Raw genomic sequence first — 22,306 nt, 5'->3', positions numbered from 1 at the left:
GTATCTGGAGGTCACCTGGGGGTTCCTACCGACACGATATGCCAGCCCCAGTCTAGGAAGCAAGCCCTTGACACCAAAGGAAGAAAAAGGGCCAGGGGCTGGCACAGGGGACCCACCCCTCGCTCCTCTTAAATGGGGAACCCTACCTGCTTCTGTCTAACAGGGTTGCTGTGAGGATGAAGGGTGTTAAGGGGCAAGGGCTTAGAATGGTGTGTAGAATGCTGTAGATATTAGTAATAATTTGCTACTAATATTCCAGAAGCTGGCACACAGTAGGAGCTCACCAAAGCCGAGAACCCCTCCCTGTCTTTTGAGTTCTCCGTGTACTGTTCAGGGCAGCTGCAAGCCTCTGCCTGGTTGCCGGGTCAAGGCCCTGCCCCAGCAGGCCCAGCCCAGCAAGGCCCAGCCCCGGGATGGCTAGCCCCAGCCCACCACAGCTTCCCACTCTTCTGCACCAGTCCCAGAGTGAGGGAGAGAGCGGGAAGAGCCAGCTCTGACACCCTCCTTCTCCACAGAACAGTCTGTGCTCTGCTCCCGCCCCCAGAGAGCTCTGAGCTTTCCAAATATGGATGCTTTTTTCATTCCCGAAGCATCAGGAACATTTGGGGGAAGAAAATGAACACCAGACATGGTTTGGAAATGATGGAAGCCAAGTGATGGGTGGTGGTGGAGGGAGCACTGTCTGAAGAGTCAGAAGTCGTGGTTTTTAAGATATTGAACAGGAGTATGAACTAGATGATCTTTTAAAGTGTGGCCAGCTTTGTATGCATCTAAGCCCCAGGAAGATCCCAGTAGTAAGGACCCAGATCCCAAGAGTGAAAAATACAGCAGCTAGCACACAATGCAGGGGAGAAAAACGGCATTAGCGACACCCAAAGAGTCACCGCTTCCAAAGTAAAGGAGCCACGGGAGATGGACTCTCTAGAGCCCCACAACCTGCATTAAGTCCACAGACTGGGATGATCCAACCTGAAGGTGGACGTGGTAGGAGTTAGAGACAAGACTATTTTGTTTCATATCAGCGCCAAACCAAAATCTGTTTTTGTCTAAAATGGAGAGGATTTCAGTACACTGAAAACACTGCACTTTTGCTTAAGCAAGAGTGTGTTACTCGGGTCGAGTTTATCTTCAACAGTGCACCCTGGGGGTTGCTAGGGAAAAATGTTTAAAGACCCACCCCATCACAAGTAGGCCTGTGTGGCAAGCATTGTCCCTAGTGCAACTGTGGAGACACAAAACAAACAGTTTAGACATGGCACAGCCCCAGAGCCCAACCTTAAGTAGGCACTCACGTATCTGCTAGTTTACTGAATTAATTAAACATATAATCTAGTTTGAGAGAGGCAAATGACAGATATGATGTAATTAAAAATCAAATGCCAAACTGCATGATACTAACTATAAATAAAGGTGGAACTATAAATAAAGGTGGAAGAGGAAGGGGAGATTGAAATGGACAACAGAGCTGCAGAGGTTGTCACTGACACGTCACCCAGGGTGGACTCCTGGCAGGGAAAAGGAGGAGACCCCGGCTGGAGGACAAAGACAAGCAGAGGTAGGGAGGGGGCCTGGGAGAGGTGAGGGCGGGCATCAGCAAGCAACCTGGGGCAGAGCATGGGTGGGACAAAGCAGGCTATGGGGCCCCCCTGGCAAGACCAGGACATAGCCTTCAGAATCTGAAAAAATGCTTGGCCATGCCTAGACCTGCTTTGATTAGCAGAAGCACTCATCAAGAACCCAGGCTTCAATAAAAAGGGAAAAGATGACTTTGAGGGGGAGGCAGAGGGCTCCACTCTTGATCTCCTGAGTGTGGAATTTTCCACAGTACATTAAACCTCAGACTGACTTGTCCTGACACTCAGGCCACTGTCGACTTATAGCTTTCCCTGCATTTTCACTTCAACCTACTTAAGAGTATCAGTCTGCCACAAAGGTAAATACTGCTCCTGTGTTTTAGGCCCCGTAGAGCCCAGGGAAAAGCTCTTTGTCATGTGCATCCCTCCTCCCCTTCAGTACCTCCCCGCCGCCCCCCCCCACCCCCAAACCCAGGCCCTGCTGGTTGCTCTGCCTCTAGGGGAGCTCCCCTGGTACATTCTGGGGCCCCCAGCCCTCCGGGTTCACTTCTTGCCTTCCTCAGTCTCTGTGTTCTTCTGAGCGAGCACCAGACGCTGCTGGGTTGTGACCAATCTATACTCAAATCAGTTCCTAAATCCTGACCAACAAACATATCGCCTAGTGACCAGACCAGCGTGCTGAGCCAAGTCCCTGGAATTAGACTGATTCCCGGCACAGCACCCCCTTGCGGTCACAGAGGTATCACCACGTCGCCCTCCAATCCCGTATCTTCCCCCACCCTCCAAAGGAAGCTGGCTCCTCCTCCTGTAATCCTTAACCTGGTTTAACACCATTCCCTGCCCAGAGAGTGAAGCTAAAAATCTCAGTCATCTGGATTCCTCCCTCAACCTCCCTCCCACTGCAACTCCTTCAGCACACACACACCATCTCCTTGGCCTGCTCCAATCCAGGTTTTTGCAATATCTGTCAGGCTCCAGCCAGGACAAAAGTATCACTCCAGATCTTTCAAATAAAGGAGATTTAAGGCAATGAAACCAATGAGAAGCCAAACAGGATAGTATCTCATCCCAGAATTCTAAAGCAGCAGGAGGCCACTAACTTTCCTAGGGCTAGAAAGGACAAAGGGATGAGATGGAGTTCCAAGAGCCCAGAAGCTGGGGCCACAGCCTGGGAGACAGAACCCAGCAGAAGCTCCCTCCTGGGGGCCAAAACCCCAGGGGGCAGCAGGGATGGGCAGGAATGAGTCTGTCATAGGTGCTGCTGCTGGAGGCAGAGAGAGAGAGAGAAATACCCTGGCTGCTCTCTCCTCTTGCTCCTTAATTTCCCGCCAATGCTTCCTGTTGGCCAAACCCAGGCAGAAACCAGTTGACTAGGGCATCCTGGAAACAGCTTGCAGAAGTCAGGCCCCCTGCAACACAGAACAAGAGGGGAAGGGCCTAAAGCCAGTTCACCTCTCTTGTCTGTCTCCTTTCCTCTAATCTCTCATTCCTTCTAATTGGTTCTCCATTCTGTGCCAGAAAGATCATTCTGACTTATAAGCTTAAGTCATTCCTTCTGCTTAAAAGCTGGCTGGGGCTGGCAGTTTCCTGGCAGGGAAATCCAGGACTCCTCCACCGGGCTGACTTTGTCAATCACTTGCAAACACAGGAAGTGCTGCTTCCCTTGACAGCAACATGTACGGAGTTCACTGTAGGGCATGGGATGAACTGCTGCTCTAAGTATTACTGGACGAGAAAACAGAGACTAGTCCTCAAAGTCATCCACTCGGAAACCAGTAAGTAAATGCTAAGCTTCATTCCTTTCTGGCCAGGGTTGTTTGCCACGATCCAGAGGCTTAAGCCTCCAGTGAAAAGATGCCACGTCTGAGAAAGTGAAGAGTAAGTAAAGGCTTCTCAAATCTATTAAAACAATAGAGTAACAAAAGATTCAACTGAGTAATCAAAAAACCTCCTAGAAAGAAAAGCGCAGGTTCAGAGGGCTTACTGGTGAATTCTACTAAATGTTTAAAGAATTAACACAATGCTTCCAAAGAGTAAAAGAAGAGAAATAACTCAAAATTTACTCTGTAACCCCAGTGTTACCTTGATACCAAAACCAGACAAATGCATCACCAAAAAACTATACCAATATCCGTTCTAAAATTGAAGTAAAAATCCTCAACAAAATGTTAGTGCACCAAATCCTGCAACATATTTTTAAAAAAGAGTGTATACCATGACCAAGTGGGATTTACTCCAGGAATGCAAGGCTGATTTAACATATGAAAACCAATCAACATAATATACCATATTAGAAGGATAAGACACAAAAAATTATAAGATTATCTCATTAGAAAAAGCATTTGACAAAATCTAACATTCTTTCACGATAAACAACACTCAACAAATAGGACATAAAGGGAAACTTCTTCAATCTGATAAAGGGCATCTACGAAAAACACACCGCTATCATCATACTCAACGATGAGTTCCTATCTTAGAAGAAAGGAACCTTCCCCTATGTTAGAAGACATTTGCTCTGGTCATTTCTATTAAACATTGTAATGGAGCCTGTAGCCATTGCAACTAGGCAACAACAACAACAAAAAGGCATCAGATTGGAAAGGAAGAAGTAAAACTATTCAATTTACAGGTGACATGATCTTGTATAGAGAAAACCCCAAGGAATCCACACACACAAAAATTATTAGAGCTAATAAGTGAAGTCAGACATTATAGAGTAAGAAATCAAAATATAAAAATCACTTGTATTTTTCTATACACCAGCAATGAACAATCTGAAAATGATATTAAGAAAATCATTCCATTTATGATAGCACCAAAAGAATAAAATACTTCGGAATAAATTTAACAAAAGGAATGCAAGACTTGCACACTGAGAATTACAAAACATTTTTGAAAGAAATTAAAGAACACATTCTATGTTCATGGGCTGGAAGACTTAATATTGACAGGATGGCAATACTCCCCCAAAATGATCTATTGATTCAACAGAACCCTTATCAATTTCCCAGCAATTTTTCCCCCCAATAATTGACCACTTGATCCTAAAATTTACGTGGAAATGTAAGGGACCCAGAAGAGCCAAAATAATTTTGAAACAGAAAAAAAGTTGGAAGACTCACACTCCCCCATCTCAAAATTTAATACAAAGCTACTTTGTATTAAACTGTATAAAGACAGTATTGTTATTGGCATAAGGATAGACATATAGACAAATGGGCTAGAATTAAGAATCCAGAAATAAACCCTTACATTCATGTTCAGTTGATTTCCACAAAAACACCAAGATAATTCAATGAGGAGGAAAACATTCTTTTCAATAAAAGCTGCTGTGATTACTGGATATCCACATGCAAAAGAGTCAAGTTGGAACCTTACCTCACACCATACAGAAAAATTAATTCGAAGTAGATTATAGAGCTAAACGTAAGAGTTAAAACTTTAAAACTCTTAGAAGAAAGCATAGGAGTAAATCTTTGTGAACTCAATTAGGCAGCAACAATACCAACAGCACAAAAGCAACCAAAGAAGAAGGAGGAGGAGGAAGTGGGGGAGGGGGGATGGGAAGGAGGGGGAAGAAAAACTGAACTTAATCAAAATTTAAAACATTTGTGTTTCCAAGGCTACCATCAAGAAAATGAAAATACAGCCCACAGAATTGCAGCAAATATTTTAAAACTAAATATCCACAAATCACACATCTCTAAACCATGTCTCCTATACCCGTATCTAGCATATATGAAGAAATATTACAAGTCAATAATAAAAAGACAAATAACCCAACTTAAAACTGGGCACAAGAGCTGATTATACATTTCTCCAGAGAAGATACACAAATGGCCCATAAGCACATGAACTTTTGCTCAACATCATTAGTCACAGGGAGACACAAATCAAACCCACAATGAGATACCCATTTCACACCCACTAGGATGTCTAGAATCAACAGGACAGATAAGAAAGTGCTGACAAGCTGTGAAGCAACTGGAAGCTTTAGAGCAAGGCAACCACTTAGGAAAAACAGTTGTGGCTCCTCAAAACATTAAACCTAGAGTAGTCACGTGACCCAGCCATTGCAATTCCAAGTGTATGTCCAAGAGAAATGAAAATATACACGCACCCCAAACCTTATACACAGATGTTCACAGCAGCGTTACTGATGACAGCCCAGATGTGGAAACAATCCCACGTCCATCAACTGATGCATATGGATTAATAAAAATGCGCAAAATGTGGGCCATCCGTACAATGGAATAGTATCTGTCAAAAAAGGAACGAAGCATGCATTCGTGCTACAACACATTTGAACCCTGAAAACATACTAAGTGAAAGAAACCAGACACAAAACATCACATATTATGTGATTCTGTTTATATAAAATGCCTAGAATAGGCAAATCTACAGAGACACAAAGTAGACCAGTGGTTGACTAGGGCTGAAGGGACGTGAATTAGATAATTGAAAGTGACCACTGATAAGTACAAGTTTCTTCTGGGGGTGATGAAAACATTCTAAAATTGACTATGGTGATCACTGCACAACTCTTAATATACTGAAAACCATTTAACTGTGTATGTCAAAAGGTTGTTTTTCATAGTATCTGAATTACATCTCAATAAATCTGTTTTTTTAAGAGCTATAGACCATATTTGTAATATGAAAAGCTGTATCAGACATTCCATAAGCAACCGTTCAAAATATCCATAAGGCACATCATGGTGCAGTCACTAAAAACTTTTTTCAAAAATATTTAATGATATGGAAAAATAATTGTACACACACATATACACATATGGTGAAAAACAGACTGTAAAATAATATATGGCATGAGCCTAATAGTGTATAAAATATTGTATAAGTATACATCTTTATATCTTTAAATATTTTATATATTATATAAGTATATATCCTTCTCTGTTTTATATATTTATATATAACTTCAACAGTGGTTCACTAGCTCAAGTGGTCATATGGTGACTGATTTTATTTTCTGCTTTATATTTTTCCTTATTTTCCAAATAGTCTACACTGAACACACAGCCAAGGAATCAAAGTTCACTTTCAGATCAAAGGGATTCTATTCAGTGTCAGCCAGAAGGAGAGGCAGCTGGTCCCACACCCTGTGGGCAGGAAAGCACAAAGGTACAGCCGTGCTGCAGAGCAGTCTGGAAATACTTCTTTTTTGACCCAGAAACTCCACTTCTGGGAAATCATTAAGGACAAGCACAGAGACCAGGCTGAGAGGGAGTTCGTCACAGCTTTACTTACAACTGTAAAAAGCTGAAAACAACCTCCATGTCCAAAAATAGAGGCTTTTTAGTTAAATATATGATAGCTTATCCATATAATGAAATGCTGTACAGCTGCTAAAAGTGTTTATGATCTGTAGCGAAGTGGAAAAAGCAGGTCATAAAGCAGTGTATGTGGTATAATCTCATTTTTATAAAAAAAAAATCACTCATGATAATTATAGAGATCTAAAAGTAAATGCACTAAAATGTTAACAGAATTTGGCTCTGCGTAGACCAGGTGACGGATATTTTTATGTTCTTTTTGACCGGTCTGTATTTCTGATTTTTATATAATGCACACATATGTTGTCTCTACCAAGAACGGTAAGATAAAATTATAGGGGAAGGGGCACTCGATCAACCCCAGTGAAAGCTAGAAGCCCTGCTGTCTGCCCAAGGAAAGAAGCGTTCTAGACAGGATTGGTGGGGGAGGCCGTAGGGCCAGTGAGACCATCACAGCCATCGGCTGCTCCCAAATGCAGGTGTGCATGAGGACGGACTACACAAATCCCCTGCTGTTGAGCTCAGATTTAAAGATTTCAAAGCATTTTCCCATTTTGTCTTATTCAGCTTTCTTAGTACTCTCATCTGAGCATTATCCCCATTTGGCAGATAAGAAAAGCGAGACTTAGAGACTTAGATCAAACGGCTTAAGATCACAGAGCGGAAACAAGGGCTCACAGCTTATCTGACACCAGACCCTTGTCAACAGCACCCCCACTCCAAATGAGCGTTTGTGCTCAGCTGAAAGGCAGGTCAACAAAGCAGACAGAGCAGAGATTCCGAGGCCACAGCCCTTGATGTGAGTCCCTCCTCACCTCGAAGTTCAGCCTCTCAGCTCCTCCCAGGGAACGCTAATCGCTACGCATGGGGCAGTTGCCAGAATGAGGCGCCGTCGTCACACAGGTCAATCCACAAGCACCACACGTGGCTCTGGGCAGGGCGGGATCTATGCTGGAACCCCCTGGAACCCCGACCTCAGGGTGGCCGAGCTCAGAGATGGCCATCACTATTAGAAAGACTTCAGTCCAGGCCTAAGGCTGGACTTGATACAGTTCTCACTGCCCAGGTCTGGCGCCATCCCCAAGCCAGAACAGGGAAGCCTTTCCTCCCCCACGGGCCCTCCAGCCCTGGAGACTACTCTTCTCTAAAAGGCCCTATCCCTTCAGCACGGACCCACCTGATGAAGTCTGGTCTCGAGGAATCCCCAGTCCAGTCCACGGACGGTCACCAGGCTCCTCCCCAACCATCCCTCCTCCTTCTCCCCTGGAAGGACCGCCTCCAAGGAGAGAAGGGCACACAGGGTCCTGGGCAGCTTTGACGAGAGGGCTCCTATTCAGAAGAGCTGAGCTGTGGACATCTGTCATGGACCCTCCCTCTGATTCTCCTGGTGGGACCATGCCCCTGCATCACAGCCTTCAGGCCACACAGAAGCCAATCCTGGGGCATGAGGCTGGCCACTGGAGCTAGATCACAGGGGAGAATGTGATCCACCAAGGCCACTGAGACACAGTGAGGAGGTGGCCCAGGTTAAGAGAATCAAGGGTCTGGGGCTGCTCCAGCCAGCCGCGTGGAGACTGAGAGGGGAACTGACACGGATTATAGCAGGACGAAGAATGGGGAGAAAGAACCCATCTTTGAGCCCTGAATCCAACTGCCACTGAAGTCAGACTAGGTAGGGTTTTCTTTCACCAGTAACGCAAAGGGCCCTAACCCACGGAACTGGGCAGAACTTCAAAATGGTCTTCAGCTGGGCTCGGGACCTCAACTCCCCATATACTGACCCCATCCCTGCCCCCACACAGCTCCAGCACGGAGGCTCTGGACCCCCCACCATGAAGCCCTGCAGGATGGAACTGGGTCCGCATGGCCTCCTCCCTTTCTGTGACCACATCACTCGCATACCACCTCTGCCGAGCAGCTGGCTGGGCCTGGGCAGGCCAGATATCATGGACACATGCCCCTGGGCCATACCCTCCCTATTCCGGGGTCCCCAGCAACTGTCGCATATCTCCAGTGACACCCTCTCCTACCAGGCACAAAAGCGGCCTCACCCCCTCTCAGCCATGTCTCGCCACCCCCTCCCCAACACTCCCCAGCAGATTCTGCCTCTGTGTGTGGGCCAGCTGGAGAGCTAAGCCCTGGTCACCATGTTGGTGCCTGAAGCCAACTGGTTCAGAAGACAGCTCCTCTGCCCACCCCACTCCCCATCTGGAGAGGGCGGGGGGCCCTATGTGTGAGTGTGACCCCCAGAGGCCTTCGGCACTGGCAGAGCCTGACCAGCCTGCTGCCAGCCCTCCACACCCAGGGTCCCCTTGGGACCAGCACACCAACCTCTCCACGGACAGAGCCCACATCAGTGACAGCCCGAGCACTCCCTAGTAAATATGCTTCCACTTTCCTGGGGCAAACTGGGGCTGCTCCTGGGAACCAATATCCCAGGATGGAAAAAAATAAGCTTTGAAGCAGGAAAGTCAAGCATCCTCATAGGAAACGCATCCCTCACGTCTCGGGGGTCTGGCCTCACCTTGACATTCAGGACTGTTAGAATCAGCCTCTGAAGGGAATAGAGCAGACACGCCTTCATTCTCTTTTCTTTTCTACTTCACAGAGGGAACCCCTGATTAGAGAGAGATGCTTCTTCTGTGGTCTACGTGCATGAAAGTCTTTAGGGAAGACGAAAGATCGTAAGTCATAACCACCCACAATCTGAAGAATTTCCAACTCAACTTGTTCCAAGCCTTTTCCCATGGCACCCAGATGCCAAGGACCGGCAGGGTACGGGAAACAAACACACAGGCAATGCATGATAGAAGCCCCTCATCGAGGGACTGCGTCCCTTGTGCTGATGTATCTGAAGCTTGCTCTGGTGGGAGGCCCCCCGGAGACAGCAAGGAGCCCCAGGAGCATCTTCCGAAAACACCTGTCGGTAAACATGTTAAGTGTCCCGGTCTAACTACTTACGGTAAGCTGAAGTCCGAGAGTGGGTGAAGACACTCAGTTTCAAGCTGGGGAGAGCAAGGCTGGGATCCAAGCCTTTTGGAGCTGGGATCTCTGTTTAAACACTCTGTTTAAAAGCTCATCAGCTTTGGGGAAAAGGCAGCACTTCTGAAAAACCTCCCTTGCGAGTTCCTTTGCCCCTTCACCCTGCCCACTGCAGAAGCGGGGTGTCTTCATTCCTTCCTGACACCATGTCATGAGACGGGATGCTCAGCTTCTCACAGCGGGCCGTCCATACAGAGCCCCGGGACAGCTTTACATGAGGCAGGCAAAAGAAGCTGGAACATTTTCCAGGGGAGGTCATTATGTAATCCGAACGCTATCCTTCATCACACCTATGCTTCTGGGAAGAGCAAGAGGTCCATGAGCTCTGCAGACTCCAGAGAAGGGGGCGTCGTTAGGATCAGCCCATAGCCTCTGGCCAGGGAGGGCAGTCCAACCGAGACTCATAAGAGTCTCCCCTTTTAGGAGCACTGGGTTTAGCATGCTTCTTATGAAGACAGCTGTCTGAGGATTTTGAATGGCTCTCACCTCTTAAAGGACGACTACTCAAATCAACCATCCATTCCACTGTGAATAGCCTTTTGTGAAAAAACCGTGAACATGAGCCCAATTCCAAAGACCTCTGACCTTCTGGGTCTGCCTCTGGCAGGACTGGCAAAGCACAGAAGGAGTGATCTTGGGCCCCCTCCTCGAGCAAACCTCTCCATCTGCCCCCGGCCACTGGGTGCTGACCATCCTCCAACCATCCATATCGCTTCCTCCCCAAGTGGCACTCCAGACCTCAGTCTCTGCTTGCTCTGCCTCTAAAGAATTCCCTCTCAACGTACCATTCCCGGGTCCACTCCTGGGACCACACCCTCTGCCAGACAAGGCAGATATATAAAGCAACTCTCCCCTCTCCCCTGGAATTGGATGTTACCTGGGGCTCCCAAAGAAGTCTATCCATTTGGGGGTCATGCCCAGGAACAAAAGGAGCTAAACTTTGTTGCTTTGCCAGGCACAGTGCTAAGAACTTCAGCCCCTCATTCCCTATAATCACGCTATAATGTAGAGACTCCTATTACCTCTGTTTTACAGATGAAAAACCTGAGTCCCAGGGAGGTAAAAGTCACTTGCCTAAGATCTTATAGCTAATAAGTGACAAAGCTAGAGATCAAACCTGGGCAGTCTGGCTCCAAAACACCAGGCTCTTAACCAAGACATCAAAGGCACAATTTCAAACCTGGGAGCAAAGGAGGAAGAGAGAAAATGGGAGGCTCCATGGAACTCCCCAACACCGTGCCGCCTTCTCTACCTGGCACAGAGGTCACGCAGTTTAACAGGAAGGTTTCCTACCCACTCCTGGCCTTGCCTGCAGCTTGGTGGGCGTCATCGGGCAAGTCCCTTCGCCTTTCGGGCTCAGTGTCCCCAGTGGAAAAAGAAAGTGTTTGTATAAGGGATGATTGGGAAGGCCCCATGACCCTCTGCCATCAGCCCTTCTCTGTATCCTACCGTCTGATCTAGAAAGGAAGCTTAATACCAGGCCACTGTTTCCAGGTTCATAATTTCCCTCCTTTTGGGCACCAGAGCCTCAGGTCCTCCACGTCCCCTTCATTCACCTGAATGCAGGCTACTTCCTCCTCCCTGCCCCCTTCTACGGATGCCAACTGGCTGAGAGACCGAGCTCTACTGGACATGTCTAATCAGAGACTTAGGTGAGACCCCAGTCTTCTTTTTCCCAGGCTCCTGGTGGCTATGTATGGTGCTAGAGTAACCTCTCTCCAGGGGGCTGTCAGCAGAACCAACATGCACTTCTTCTGCTCACCCCAGACGTCTCCCTCTATCCCCCCTTTCCATGAGATGCAGCAAGCCAGCATGCCAGCTTCAATCACACAGATGAGGATGGCACCCTAGTGGATGGGGAGAAATAAGAACCTTCAAGAACACAGCTGCCCCACCAGCTGTGACCAGCCGGTTGGTGCTAGGACTCCCTTATATTGGAGCCAGTGAGTTTTTGGTCTCTGTGAGACAAGAACATATATACCAAGGCTGTTCATAAAGGCCATATCTGGGAAGGCAAGCCACTTCTAGCTCCCACTGGCCTATCGTGGAAAGTCACCCCATGTCCAGCAGATCTAAGTCCCAAAATAGATGGCGGCCATGTGTCCACTATTCCCCAGCCTTCCCACTTGTGAAAAGAACATCTGTGGCCACTTGGTGTCCTGGAGATTTCATTTGCTACTTCAATCTGTATCCCAGAGCAAAGATGTCTACTCACTTGATTAAACCAGGACTACCAGAAGCTAAAGAGTTTCTCCATTTCGATTCCCACTCTCTGTTTGTCTGCTTAGATTTATTTACAAGACGGAAGGAAGGAGTTGAGGGGATCGTGGGGGGAGCTGAGATCCACTCTGGAAGTCCCTGATCATGTACAACCTTTCAGAAAGAAGTCCGTATGGGGCTCTGTTACAGTGTGACGTCAGCATGCTCACAGAGGTATTGCCCGTAATCGGCTGGGAAGGACTCTGAATCATTGAAATATGCCCAGTATGTCACCTACAAAGAAAACGCATCTCACCATGCCAGGCTAGGAGTAAAGGTGCCCGGATCATCTGAATGACATGATGGGCATCTCAGTAAAAATGCCACCAAGGGAACTTGTACAAATTCCACTCCATAACTGAGCACCGATTACATGCCAAGTCCTGCACTGAGCTGTGAGGATGGCAAACAAACAAAACAAATAGCTCCTCCTTTAGAGGAACTCACAGACTGGCAGAGGCGGCTGATACCGGGACAACTGATGCTAGTATGATTCTCACGTCACCTACTGATCTACTGAGCAGTGAATCTGACCAACTCTGAACAGGTGAGTCCCAGAGGCTGTCAGAGAAGACAGGACATGTGAGCTGGAGGTACAGAATTTATAGGAAGAAATCTGGGCAAGGAGCAGGAATGATGGTGGAAGAAAAACGAAGGTGAGGCTGCCAAGAGGGGTCTAGTGCAAATCAAGAGTATCCTCTAGCAATCTGAATGTTTTCCACATGAAGAAACCTCACCTAGCCCAAGCATGCTCTGATCCACATGCAACAGAGCAGAATGGTTAAGAACATGGCTTTAGACAGAGGCCCCTTCTGCCTCTCACTAGGAGAGCGTGGGCTCTGCCTCGAGTCCTGCCTCAACCTCTTCCTGGCTTCAGGACCCTGGACAGCTTATCTAAACTGCCTGTGTCTTGGTCTTCTCATCTGTAAAACTGGAAAGAATAATAGAGGCCACCTCCTAGGGTGGTGGTGAAGACTGGCTAAGATATCCAAATAGAGGGCACCTAGTGGGCATTCCACTAACCTCGACCAGTCTCATCTCCCTTGTCTGTAAATTACAGGTTTGGAGGATTTCAGAGATAGTGAAGCTCTAACTGATAAGGAATGATGTTGGCTGCAGATTCCCAATAAGCCAAGGCTACCATTAGCTGGCCAGGGGAAGAGCTCTCAGCCACTCCCAGGCTCTGGCTGAAAACCTTGGTCCGGTCAGACCTCGGGAGACCGTGGTGGCCGGGGAAGAGGTGTGTGCTAGATGCCCATCCTAGGGGCAGTTGCACTCAGCTCCAGCCCCAGCTTGCCCTTCCCTTCTTCCTGAAGAAGCCAGGAAGCCACATTTTTAACAGGATGGTCTCAATTTGGCAATGTCAGCAACTATTTCAAAAGCGCTGGAAATGCTGAGCTGACGACACCAACCCTCCCTCAGGCACTGGCAGGCTTGTGGCTCACGACGGAGTACACTGGCATTCACTGAATGTTTGTCCACAGTCTCTAGTGGAAAGTTCTCAAGGAACTTGAAGAAGAAAGAGGAAGCAAAGAGTGCTACTACACAGAATTAGGACCAAGAGCCTCTTGAACTCCTCAGAGAGCTGGCCCATCTTTGGGCATCTCCACAAATTAAAGGTATAGTATTTGGGCTATTGTAAGTCACTTCTTATGGTGCCCAATCAAACACTCAGCTTTTATGCCAGTATTTAAATCATGTTCACTATGTGCCGGGCCTTCAATACATAGGAGCTTGTGAAATCCGCAGGACAACCCAAGGAGAGCTGGACAGACAGAGAAACCGAGGCACAGGGCCAGTATGTGGTGGCGGTGGGCAATGGAGCAGGCAGACGGCTAAGCTCCGGTGCTCAGAGCCACCACTCTGCACCACCTCTCCCCTGGCCGGCATCAGCTCTTAGGGCTGGGGTCCCCCTGGGCTGAGAGCCACTTCCTCTGGCACAAGCAACCCTTCCCTCTCCCGTATGTGTGTGACACTGTGTGAGCCCACGGAAGCCAGCCAGGACCAGGGCTCCCAGAAGCCAGCCAGCGTGTCCCAAGTGCCTCACAGCACCATGGCTGGGGGCCCACTGCTAGCCACGTATGACGGGGGCCCAGCCCCAGCAACCACATCTCCTGGCCTCCTTGGCCACTTGTAGCCACGAGACTGAGAGGGCTATGCTGGCCCCAGCAGTCCATCTTAGAGCTGATGTGAGGGCCCAAGGTCTTGCTGCGAAGTGGGCCCCAGAGCCACCCCCCTCCGCAACTAGCAAAACACTCCCGGCAACAGCCCACCGGGCCCTGGGTGCCCAGCGACTGCCCAATAAAGCTTTGCTCTCCTTGCAGGATATTATTTCTGGCCCCAAATCACACACAAACTCCCACAAGCCCAAGTCATGTGAGGTGAGGAAGCAGGCAGCAGGAAGGTGGCACACAGCCCAGCACAGCCTGCAGAGCCCCCAGGACCCCTCCAGCAGCCTCAGGGGACTGTGCCCTCCAAAGTGCCAGTGCGTTCTGCCAAGAGTGACAGCGTCTTTCCCCGGGCCGCAGGGAGGTTCAGAAGATTAATTAGACGAACCTGGCAGAACTCGAGGTTCCCCAGGGAACTGGTTGAATATGTCACCCCTGACACAAAGCTCTGAAGTGTGCCTCGGGCTGGGTCTTTGTTCACCATTGCGCAGAACAACCCAGACAGACAGCCAACAGCACACGAGTGCCCAGGGCCCTGGCCTCCGTGCCAGCCACAGTCAGTTACAATGCATGGTTTGGACAGTAGGTGGCAGGAGGGAGCAGAGCTGCTTCAGATGCTCCCTTTCTTCAGGTGGCCTTTAAATTCATATTCAAAACCTCCTCCTCTTCCAGGAAGCCTTCCTGCCCTGCCAGCCTGTGTGACCTCTCTCACCTCTAAAAAGCTATTAGCCATGCCTGACTTTTACCATCTGCTATCTTGTTTGGGGCTGATATTTTAAAATATCATTTGATAAACACTTTAGTATGCGCCAGGTAGCGTGGTCAGTGCTTTACATACGTTATTTGACTGAACGTTTAGAATAAATCTATGAAGTGAATATGATTATACCCATTTCACAGATGAGGAAGTGGCAGCTTGGAAAGGTCAAACAATGTGTGTGTCCTGCGTCTGTCGTCTTCCTCACCGTGGGACTATCCTCTCACGTGTGATTGCACGCTCCTCCTGGGCAACCAGGCTGACGTTTATGCTTCCTTCTAGGCCCAGAGCCCCCAGGCACACAACTGAACACCAGATCACTGGCTGCTATGGTGACTGCCATTCGCAGGGACCAATCCACCTTTCTTCACTTAGCCCAGAGGTAGCATTAATGAATAACACTGGTCAACCACATCGCAAAGGGGCCATTCGACAAGAATCCTGGCCTGTTCTGGGCAGTATCTTAATTATAGAAAAGAAAAATCCTGCTTTCATTGCATATTAATTATCAGAACACTTTACTGGAATTCTGCTGAGGAACTGAGGGTCTGAGGGAACGATGTGTGGCAGGGCCCACACCATGCGATGTGCTGTGGGCCCAACCCCAAAGCCTTGCTGGGAGGTGCTGAGCCAGGGCACAGGGTCAGCCTGTGGGCTCCATGCACCGTGGCCCCGGGGGACAGCCAACCAGGAGGGAAGGCGTGGGCTCACCTTTGGTAGCGTAGGCTTCCGCAATCATGCGCAGCCTGTAGGGAGGGACGGCTGTCAGCGGCAGGTCATCGAGGCCCACCCGGGCATAGATGTTGAGAGCCTCCTTATAATCTCCTTCCACATAATTCAACTTGGCCATGATCAGATTGGATTCTTGTAGGAACTCTGACTAGAAGGAAAAGGAGAGAGAAAAACATTTTCCTACAATGCTATGAGTAATGCTCCCTCGGGGACCCACCACCTGCTGCCACAAAGCCTTGGGGCTGGCTCTCCACACGAAATCACGAAATCACGCACATGAAGGTTCACAGCAGAACTGTTCAGCATGGCCCCAGGACGGGCAACAACCCGAATGCCCACTAACGGGGGAGTGGATAAGGAAAATGTGATCTGGCCTCACAGAGGAGTATAACTCAGCCACAGTGTGGAAGGAAACATTGCCCCATGCTTACAACAGGGATGACCCTTGGAAACACCTTGGCAGGTGAAAAAGCCAATCATAAAAGGCAACATGTTGTCTGCTTTCATGGACATGAAATGGCCCGAGCAGTCAAAGCTATGGAGGCAGAAAGTAGATTAGTGTGTGTGCCTAGGGCTGGAGGGTGGGGGGAATGGCAGGTGACTGCTAATGGCTTTATTTTAAATAAATAAATTTTAAATAAATAAATTTTAAATAAACCAAGGTTTATTTTGGGGGTGATGAAAATCCTCTAAAATCGGGTAAGGACTGCACGAGTCTGTGACTACACTAAAAACCACTGAACCACACATTCTAAATGGGTGAATTACATGGCATATGAGCTCTACTTCAAGAAAGCTGCCATAAACCAAAACAAAAGAGAACACCGAGGCTCCCCGCAGGTCCGTGTCCTTGGCTGTGATGGGCCAAGAACAGAAGGGACATTTTATGAACAAGACACACAAATATCTGTCTCAAAAAAGGACAACCTGGTGCATCCTGCCTGCTGCACTAGGGCTGTGCCACAAGACTATAACCCAAATAACCCAAAGAGAGAGGTTTTCTAAATTGGTGCAAAACCCAGGACTTGCTTTCTTTCCAGGGTCTAACTTTTCCCACTGAGCCATTCTTGCTCGTTCAGGGGACTGAGCCCTGGTCCCCTCTGCCCTGGGAGGCTGCAAGCTCTAGCAGCCCTCTGATGGGTCCTCATTCCTCTCCAGGCAATAGAGGTTGGCTTCCCTAGTCCACACCCCCCAGCCTCATCCTCTGCCCTTCGCCCTGGCCAGCACTCATCAGCAGGAAAATAGGAGACAACCCAGCCTGCTATATAAGGAAACAGATTTCTCAGCCTCTCGCAGTTCCTTGGAACCCAAGCTGTGCAAGGCTAGATTTTCCCGCTTATAGGAGCATGCCAGGAAGCTGCACTGCTCTGTACCCTGTAACCATGATGGGGTGGGCAATGCCAGCTAGCCAGCCAGAGCATGGCAAAGCGGCTGTCCGCCAGGATCTCCAGCTTCCGGGCATTTCTTTCTTTCTTTCTTTTTGAGTGTAGTTGACACACAATGTTACATATTTTTCAGGTGTACGACCTAGTGACTGGACAACTCCATAAGCTATGCTGTGCTCGCCACAAGTGCAGCTACCATCTGTCACCTTCTATCTGTCACCTTACATCTTGCAAGGCTGCTATGATACCACTGACTATATTCCCTATGCTGCCCCTTTTATTCCCAGGACACGCTCATTCCATAACTCCATCTCCTGCTCCCCTTCACCTGTTGTGACCAGGCCTCAACTCCCTCCCCTCTGGCAACCATCACTTTGTTCTCTGTATTTATGGGTCTGTTTCTGCTTTTTGTTTGTCTGTTTATTCATTTGTTTTGTTTTTTTTAGATTCCACATGTAAGTGAAGTCATAAGGTAGTTATTGAAAGGGGGCAGGGGCAATAGGCAGCATTGACAAGAGGGTAAAATGGGCAAAGGGAATGAAGGGAGCAAAAGGGGTATTTTAAGTTAAATTAAATTTTATTATTATTTTTTAAGTAGGTTCCATGCCCAATGTGGGGCTTGAACTCATGACTCCGAGATTAAGAGTGGCATGGTCTGACTAAGTCAGCCAGGCGCCCTGAAAGGAACAGAAAAAGAGGGTTTTGAGTGGCCCGAGAGAGAGAGAGAAATTAAAATGCAAGAAATTAGAATTATATTTGCAAACAGAGAAATCAAACCAGACTTAAGAGAAAAAGAGTTATGAAAAAAGACCCACCATAGGGGTTCTCTACCCAGAGAAAAGGCTTCCTGGCAGACAAGGCTGCATCTTCCTTCCTACCTTAATTGAGCCTTCCAGCACTGGGACCACTGGCTTAAAAGCAAAAGGAAGGGGGAGGGGAACAGCAATTAGTGTTGACTGGGCACAATCTGGTGATGGACCGTGGCCACGGCGGCCCAACAATGTGGATGTACTTAATGCCACTGAACTGTACACTTAAAGATGGTTATGATGACAAAGCTTGCATTAGATATTTTTGGTTACCCAAAGAAAAAGATGTTTAACGCAACTTAAAAACAATTTTTAAGTTTTTATTTTAAGAAGAGTAAACGACAAGGCTGGATGGAAAAGATGCAAGAGTCTGAACAAAATTCCAAGTGCAAAGGCACAGTGTCGACACTGAGAGAGACTTGCCGAGCAAGTGTTGTTGGTGACCTCACATAAAGGCCACTTGCTGCAGAGGGCATAGACTGGCCCCAGCACAGTAGTTGTGCTGCTGTGCCCATGAGAGACACGGTTTTCTTGACTTGATTCAGAAGCAGGTCTCCTGACTCCCAGGCTGGGCTCCTTCTGCCCCACCACACTATCTTGTTCTGGTCCTTCCTGCCTCAGTCCATGTGTATTTTGTGGGCACCTTGTCTGCACTGGGCTTGGGCAAGCGCCCCACCAGGAGACGCACTGGTTTAGGTCAAACAGAGAACAAGTTTCACATTAGCCAGCTATTGGGGCTAATTAGCCAGCTATTGAAGCTAAAAAATGGCCACCACAGGAGAAAAATCTCTAGGTAGAACCAATAAAATTGCAGTAAACAAGTCTCTGGTGTTGCGAAGATGTGAAAGAGCTTCCACATCTGAGCCTTAACACAATCCTGAGCTACCTATGCTTATAGATGAGAAATGTGAAGCTCAGAGAGGGTAAGTAACTTCGCTAAATCACACAGCTTACAAATCTAGAACTGGAACACAAAACTCAGGAATTCTAACTTGAAATTCCATGTTCTTACTACTACATTGGGTGGAGAGCAAAAACCACCAGCACCTGGTAAACCAGAAGGTTAATTTTCACAGTGAAGTCAGGGATCTGGAAGGCAGAAAGAAACTAGCCAGATGTCAGGCCTGGAGCATGGTCCTCAACCTTTCTCCCCCAGCACACAGCCACACCCTCTGGCCTCTTGAATGGATGCTTGAGTCTAGGAAGCAAAGCCCACGTGTCCACTGTCCCTCCACCCTTCTTCACTGATGAGGACCAACCAGTATCACAAACTGACTCTGAGGAGAAGTATGGCATGGCCCTTTGAAAGAAATAGAGAAAGGGAGACCATGTGTTCTAAAGGCCCAATTTACTTAAATGTATCAAGCCCTTAGTAAACCGGCCTTCCTATGTTGAAGGGATGTGTGGGGCGCCTGGGTGGCTCAGTCAATTAACCGTCCGACTCTTTTTTTTTTTTTTTTAAGATTTTATTTATTTATTTGACAGAGATCACAAGTAGGCAGAGAGGCAGGCAGAGAGAGAGAGAGGAGGAAGCAGGCACCCTGCTGAGCAGAGAGCCCGATGTGGGGCTCGATCCCAGGACCCTGAGACCATGACCTGAGCCAAAGGCAGAGGTTTAAGCCATTGAGCCACCCAGGCACCCCAGCGTCCGACTCTTGATTTCAGCTCAGGTCATGATCTTGGGGTTGTGAGATCGAGCCCTGCATCAGGCTCTGTGCTCATCATGGAGTCTGCTTGTCCCTTTCCCTCTCTTTCTACTCCTCCCTCCACCCCCACTCACAATATCTCTAAAATAAATAAATAAATTCTTAAAAAAAAATAAAATAAAAAAATTAACTGATGCTCTCAAACCAGCCTGAGGGGCCTAGAAATGTGTCCAGTGGAGACAGACATACACAAAGGCCTTTCAGAAAGGAGGCTTTCTGCCTGCATTTCCAGAAGCCTGTAACCACATAAGTGACAAATACTAACACTCAGTTATAGAAATTTTGCCCAGGCCCCTAAATACTCCATGGCCAAGGAGGTGACCAGATGACAAGGAGGAAGGACATCTCCTTGGGGTCACACAGCAATTTGAGAATGGGCACAAGCTTCCAAAACAGATAAAAAAAAGTAAGCTAAGGAAACGTGGCTTTTCGTGGTGGAGGGGGGCAGGGAATATACACAAACATGAGAATAAAGCCCAAAGAAGTAGGTTCTGAGATGGGAAGCGAAAAAAAAGGAAAGAGAAATCATCAAGATTAAAAGCAAAGAGATAAAACAGAACAACAGCAAAAAAAAAAAAGAAAAGAAAAGAAAAAGAAAAAAGCCCAACCCAAATAACAAACGGGCAAAAGCACCTGAATAGATTTTTCTCCGAAGACATACAAATGGCCAATAAGCACACAAAAAGATGTTCAACATCCCTGATCATCAGGGAAATACAAAGTAAAACCACAGTGAGCTCTCACCCAAAACTAATAGGATGGCTACTATCCAAAACCCAAACAATACCAAAGAACAGAAAATAAAAAGTGCTGGCAAGCATGTGGTGAAAGTAGAACTCGTGTTGGTGAGAATGTAAAATGGCGCAGCTGCTATGGAAAACAGTATGGAGGCTCCTTAAAAAATTAAACACAGAATTACCACATGATTCAGCAATGCCACTTTTGGGTATATGCCCAAAAGAACTGAAAGCAGATCTGGAAGAGATATTGTGAACCCACATGCATAGCAGCATTATTCAGGGCACGTTGGTGACTCAGTGGGTTGGGTGGCCAACTCTAGATTTCAGCTCAGGTCATGATCTCAGAGTTGGGAGTTCAAGCCCCACATCAGGCTCTGCACTGGGCATGGAGGCTGCTTAAGATTCTCCCTCTCCCCCTCTTCTCTCTCTCTCCCCACCCTCTAAAATAAATAAATCAATAAAGTTTGCATTATAGCAGCGTTATCAAAGTCCCAAAAGGCAGAAGCAACCTCAGGGCCCACGGAGGGATAAACAAAATCCAGTATAAACCTATAGTGGAGTATTACTCAGCCTTAAAAAGGAAGGGAATGCTGACACAATTTACAACAGGGACGAACCTTGAGGATGTTACGTTAATGAACTAAACCAGTCATAAAGAGACGAATGCTCCAAATTCTGCTTATCTGAGGGACCTGGAGCAGTCAGAATCACAGAGACAGAAAGTAAACGGGGGTTGCTGGGGGGCAGGGAGGCTCGTGCACCGAGTTTCAGTCTGGAAGGATAAGAAAGTTCTGGAGACGAGATAACGGTGAGGGTTGCACAACAGCAGGAGGGCAGCTGAGGACACTGATGGGCCTGGGGCTGGGAGCAGGCAGGCGCAGGAGTGAGGAGCATGACCTCAGAAGGGCAGGAAGAACAGGCCTCGGCCTTCAGGGAGGGGAAGAGTCCGGAGCCCAGTAAGTGAGGTACTGGGTGAGGGAGGCGGCAGGGACAGGGGGAGAGAAATGGAGAGGAAAGGAGATTCAAAGGAAGCAAGAAAGGAATATGTGGTGAGAGGGAGAGCTGAATCTAGAGACAGGAAGACAGGGCTGGGGAGGAGCAGGAGGGTAGCACTTAAGGTCTCCTGGGCCTTGGGGTTAGGGCCATGGCTCAGGCGGCGGGGACAGACCCAGCCTGGCTTCCTCCCACACCGAAGTACCAGGCCAGGAAGAGCCCAAAGCATTCCGGGCCACAGAGGCGTGGGGATGCTCAGGAGCTGCATATTTGAGGCAGGAATCGAGAGGTAAATGGCCCTCCTGACTAACTTCTCTCCTTCCTAGAGTGGGCCGGGTGTCAGGTTGAGCTCTGGGCCCTATAGAACAGCTCCCTTCCAAGCGCCTGGAGAAGATTTTTCAGAATAATGAGTCTCTGAAGACTCAGCAGAGAGCCCCTAGTGAGCTGGAAGCGCCCAGAAGGTGGTGGACACACACAGGATGAGCAAGCCTGCTTCTGAGGAGCCTCGCCGTGGCAGCACGCTCGTGCGCTCCCAACACTGCCCGGTCCATCACGGGCCGTCCTTCCCGACAGCTCACTGCCCCAGGGAGGCTCGCAGCACCCCACTGCCCCCCTCAGCTCAGACACCCACAGTACCTTTAGGTTCCCACGGTCCAGGGCGGCGGTCAGGTGCTTGCGGACCTCGGTCAGCTGGGGCCTGGGGCCTCGGGGACTGGCCCCCTGCCGCAGGGGGTGCTCCTTCAGGGACTGCTCCAGCTTCGACTCCCCAAGGAGAAGCTCTGCCATGTCATCTACAAAGAACCAGGTAAGAAGCTAAATGGGAGCCGGGAACGGTCTGCGTGTT

The 22,306-nt window shown here is 48.3% G+C and overlaps 1 protein-coding gene and 2 long non-coding RNA genes across 7 annotated transcripts in view; 2 read left to right on the top strand and 1 right to left on the bottom strand.

Annotated features, from left to right (window-relative positions):
* Positions 1 to 22,306, bottom strand: part of TTC7B (tetratricopeptide repeat domain 7B) — a 247,450-nt gene that overhangs the window by 202,637 nt on the left and 22,507 nt on the right. For 3 of the 5 annotated variants that reach the window (XM_059182508.1, XM_059182509.1, XM_059182510.1), the window contains exons 2-3: positions 22,099 to 22,253; positions 15,809 to 15,977 (exon numbers count right to left, since the gene is read on the bottom strand). In XM_059182508.1, coding sequence (XP_059038491.1) covers positions 15,809 to 15,977; positions 22,099 to 22,253 — 324 coding nt within the window. Of the gene's footprint in view, positions 1 to 15,808; positions 15,978 to 22,098; positions 22,254 to 22,306 lie in introns of those variants that run through there. The other 2 variants (XM_059182511.1, XM_059182514.1) reach the window with 2 other exon arrangements.
* On the top strand, positions 1,182 to 12,274 carry LOC131836769 (uncharacterized). Its single transcript, XR_009355763.1, has 3 exons — positions 1,182 to 1,555; positions 3,386 to 3,452; positions 9,480 to 12,274. It is a non-coding gene; the product is annotated as an uncharacterized LOC131836769 (long non-coding RNA).
* Positions 13,351 to 16,475, top strand: LOC131836768 (uncharacterized). Its single transcript, XR_009355762.1, has 2 exons — positions 13,351 to 13,791; positions 15,380 to 16,475. It is a non-coding gene; the product is annotated as an uncharacterized LOC131836768 (long non-coding RNA).

The sequence above is a fragment of the Mustela lutreola genome, chromosome 7 (assembly GCF_030435805.1).
Source record: "Mustela lutreola isolate mMusLut2 chromosome 7, mMusLut2.pri, whole genome shotgun sequence".
Lineage (NCBI taxonomy): Eukaryota > Metazoa > Chordata > Mammalia > Carnivora > Mustelidae > Mustela > Mustela lutreola.
Note: the sequence above shows the minus strand (reverse complement) of the source record. Positions and strands in the feature narration are given on the sequence as shown.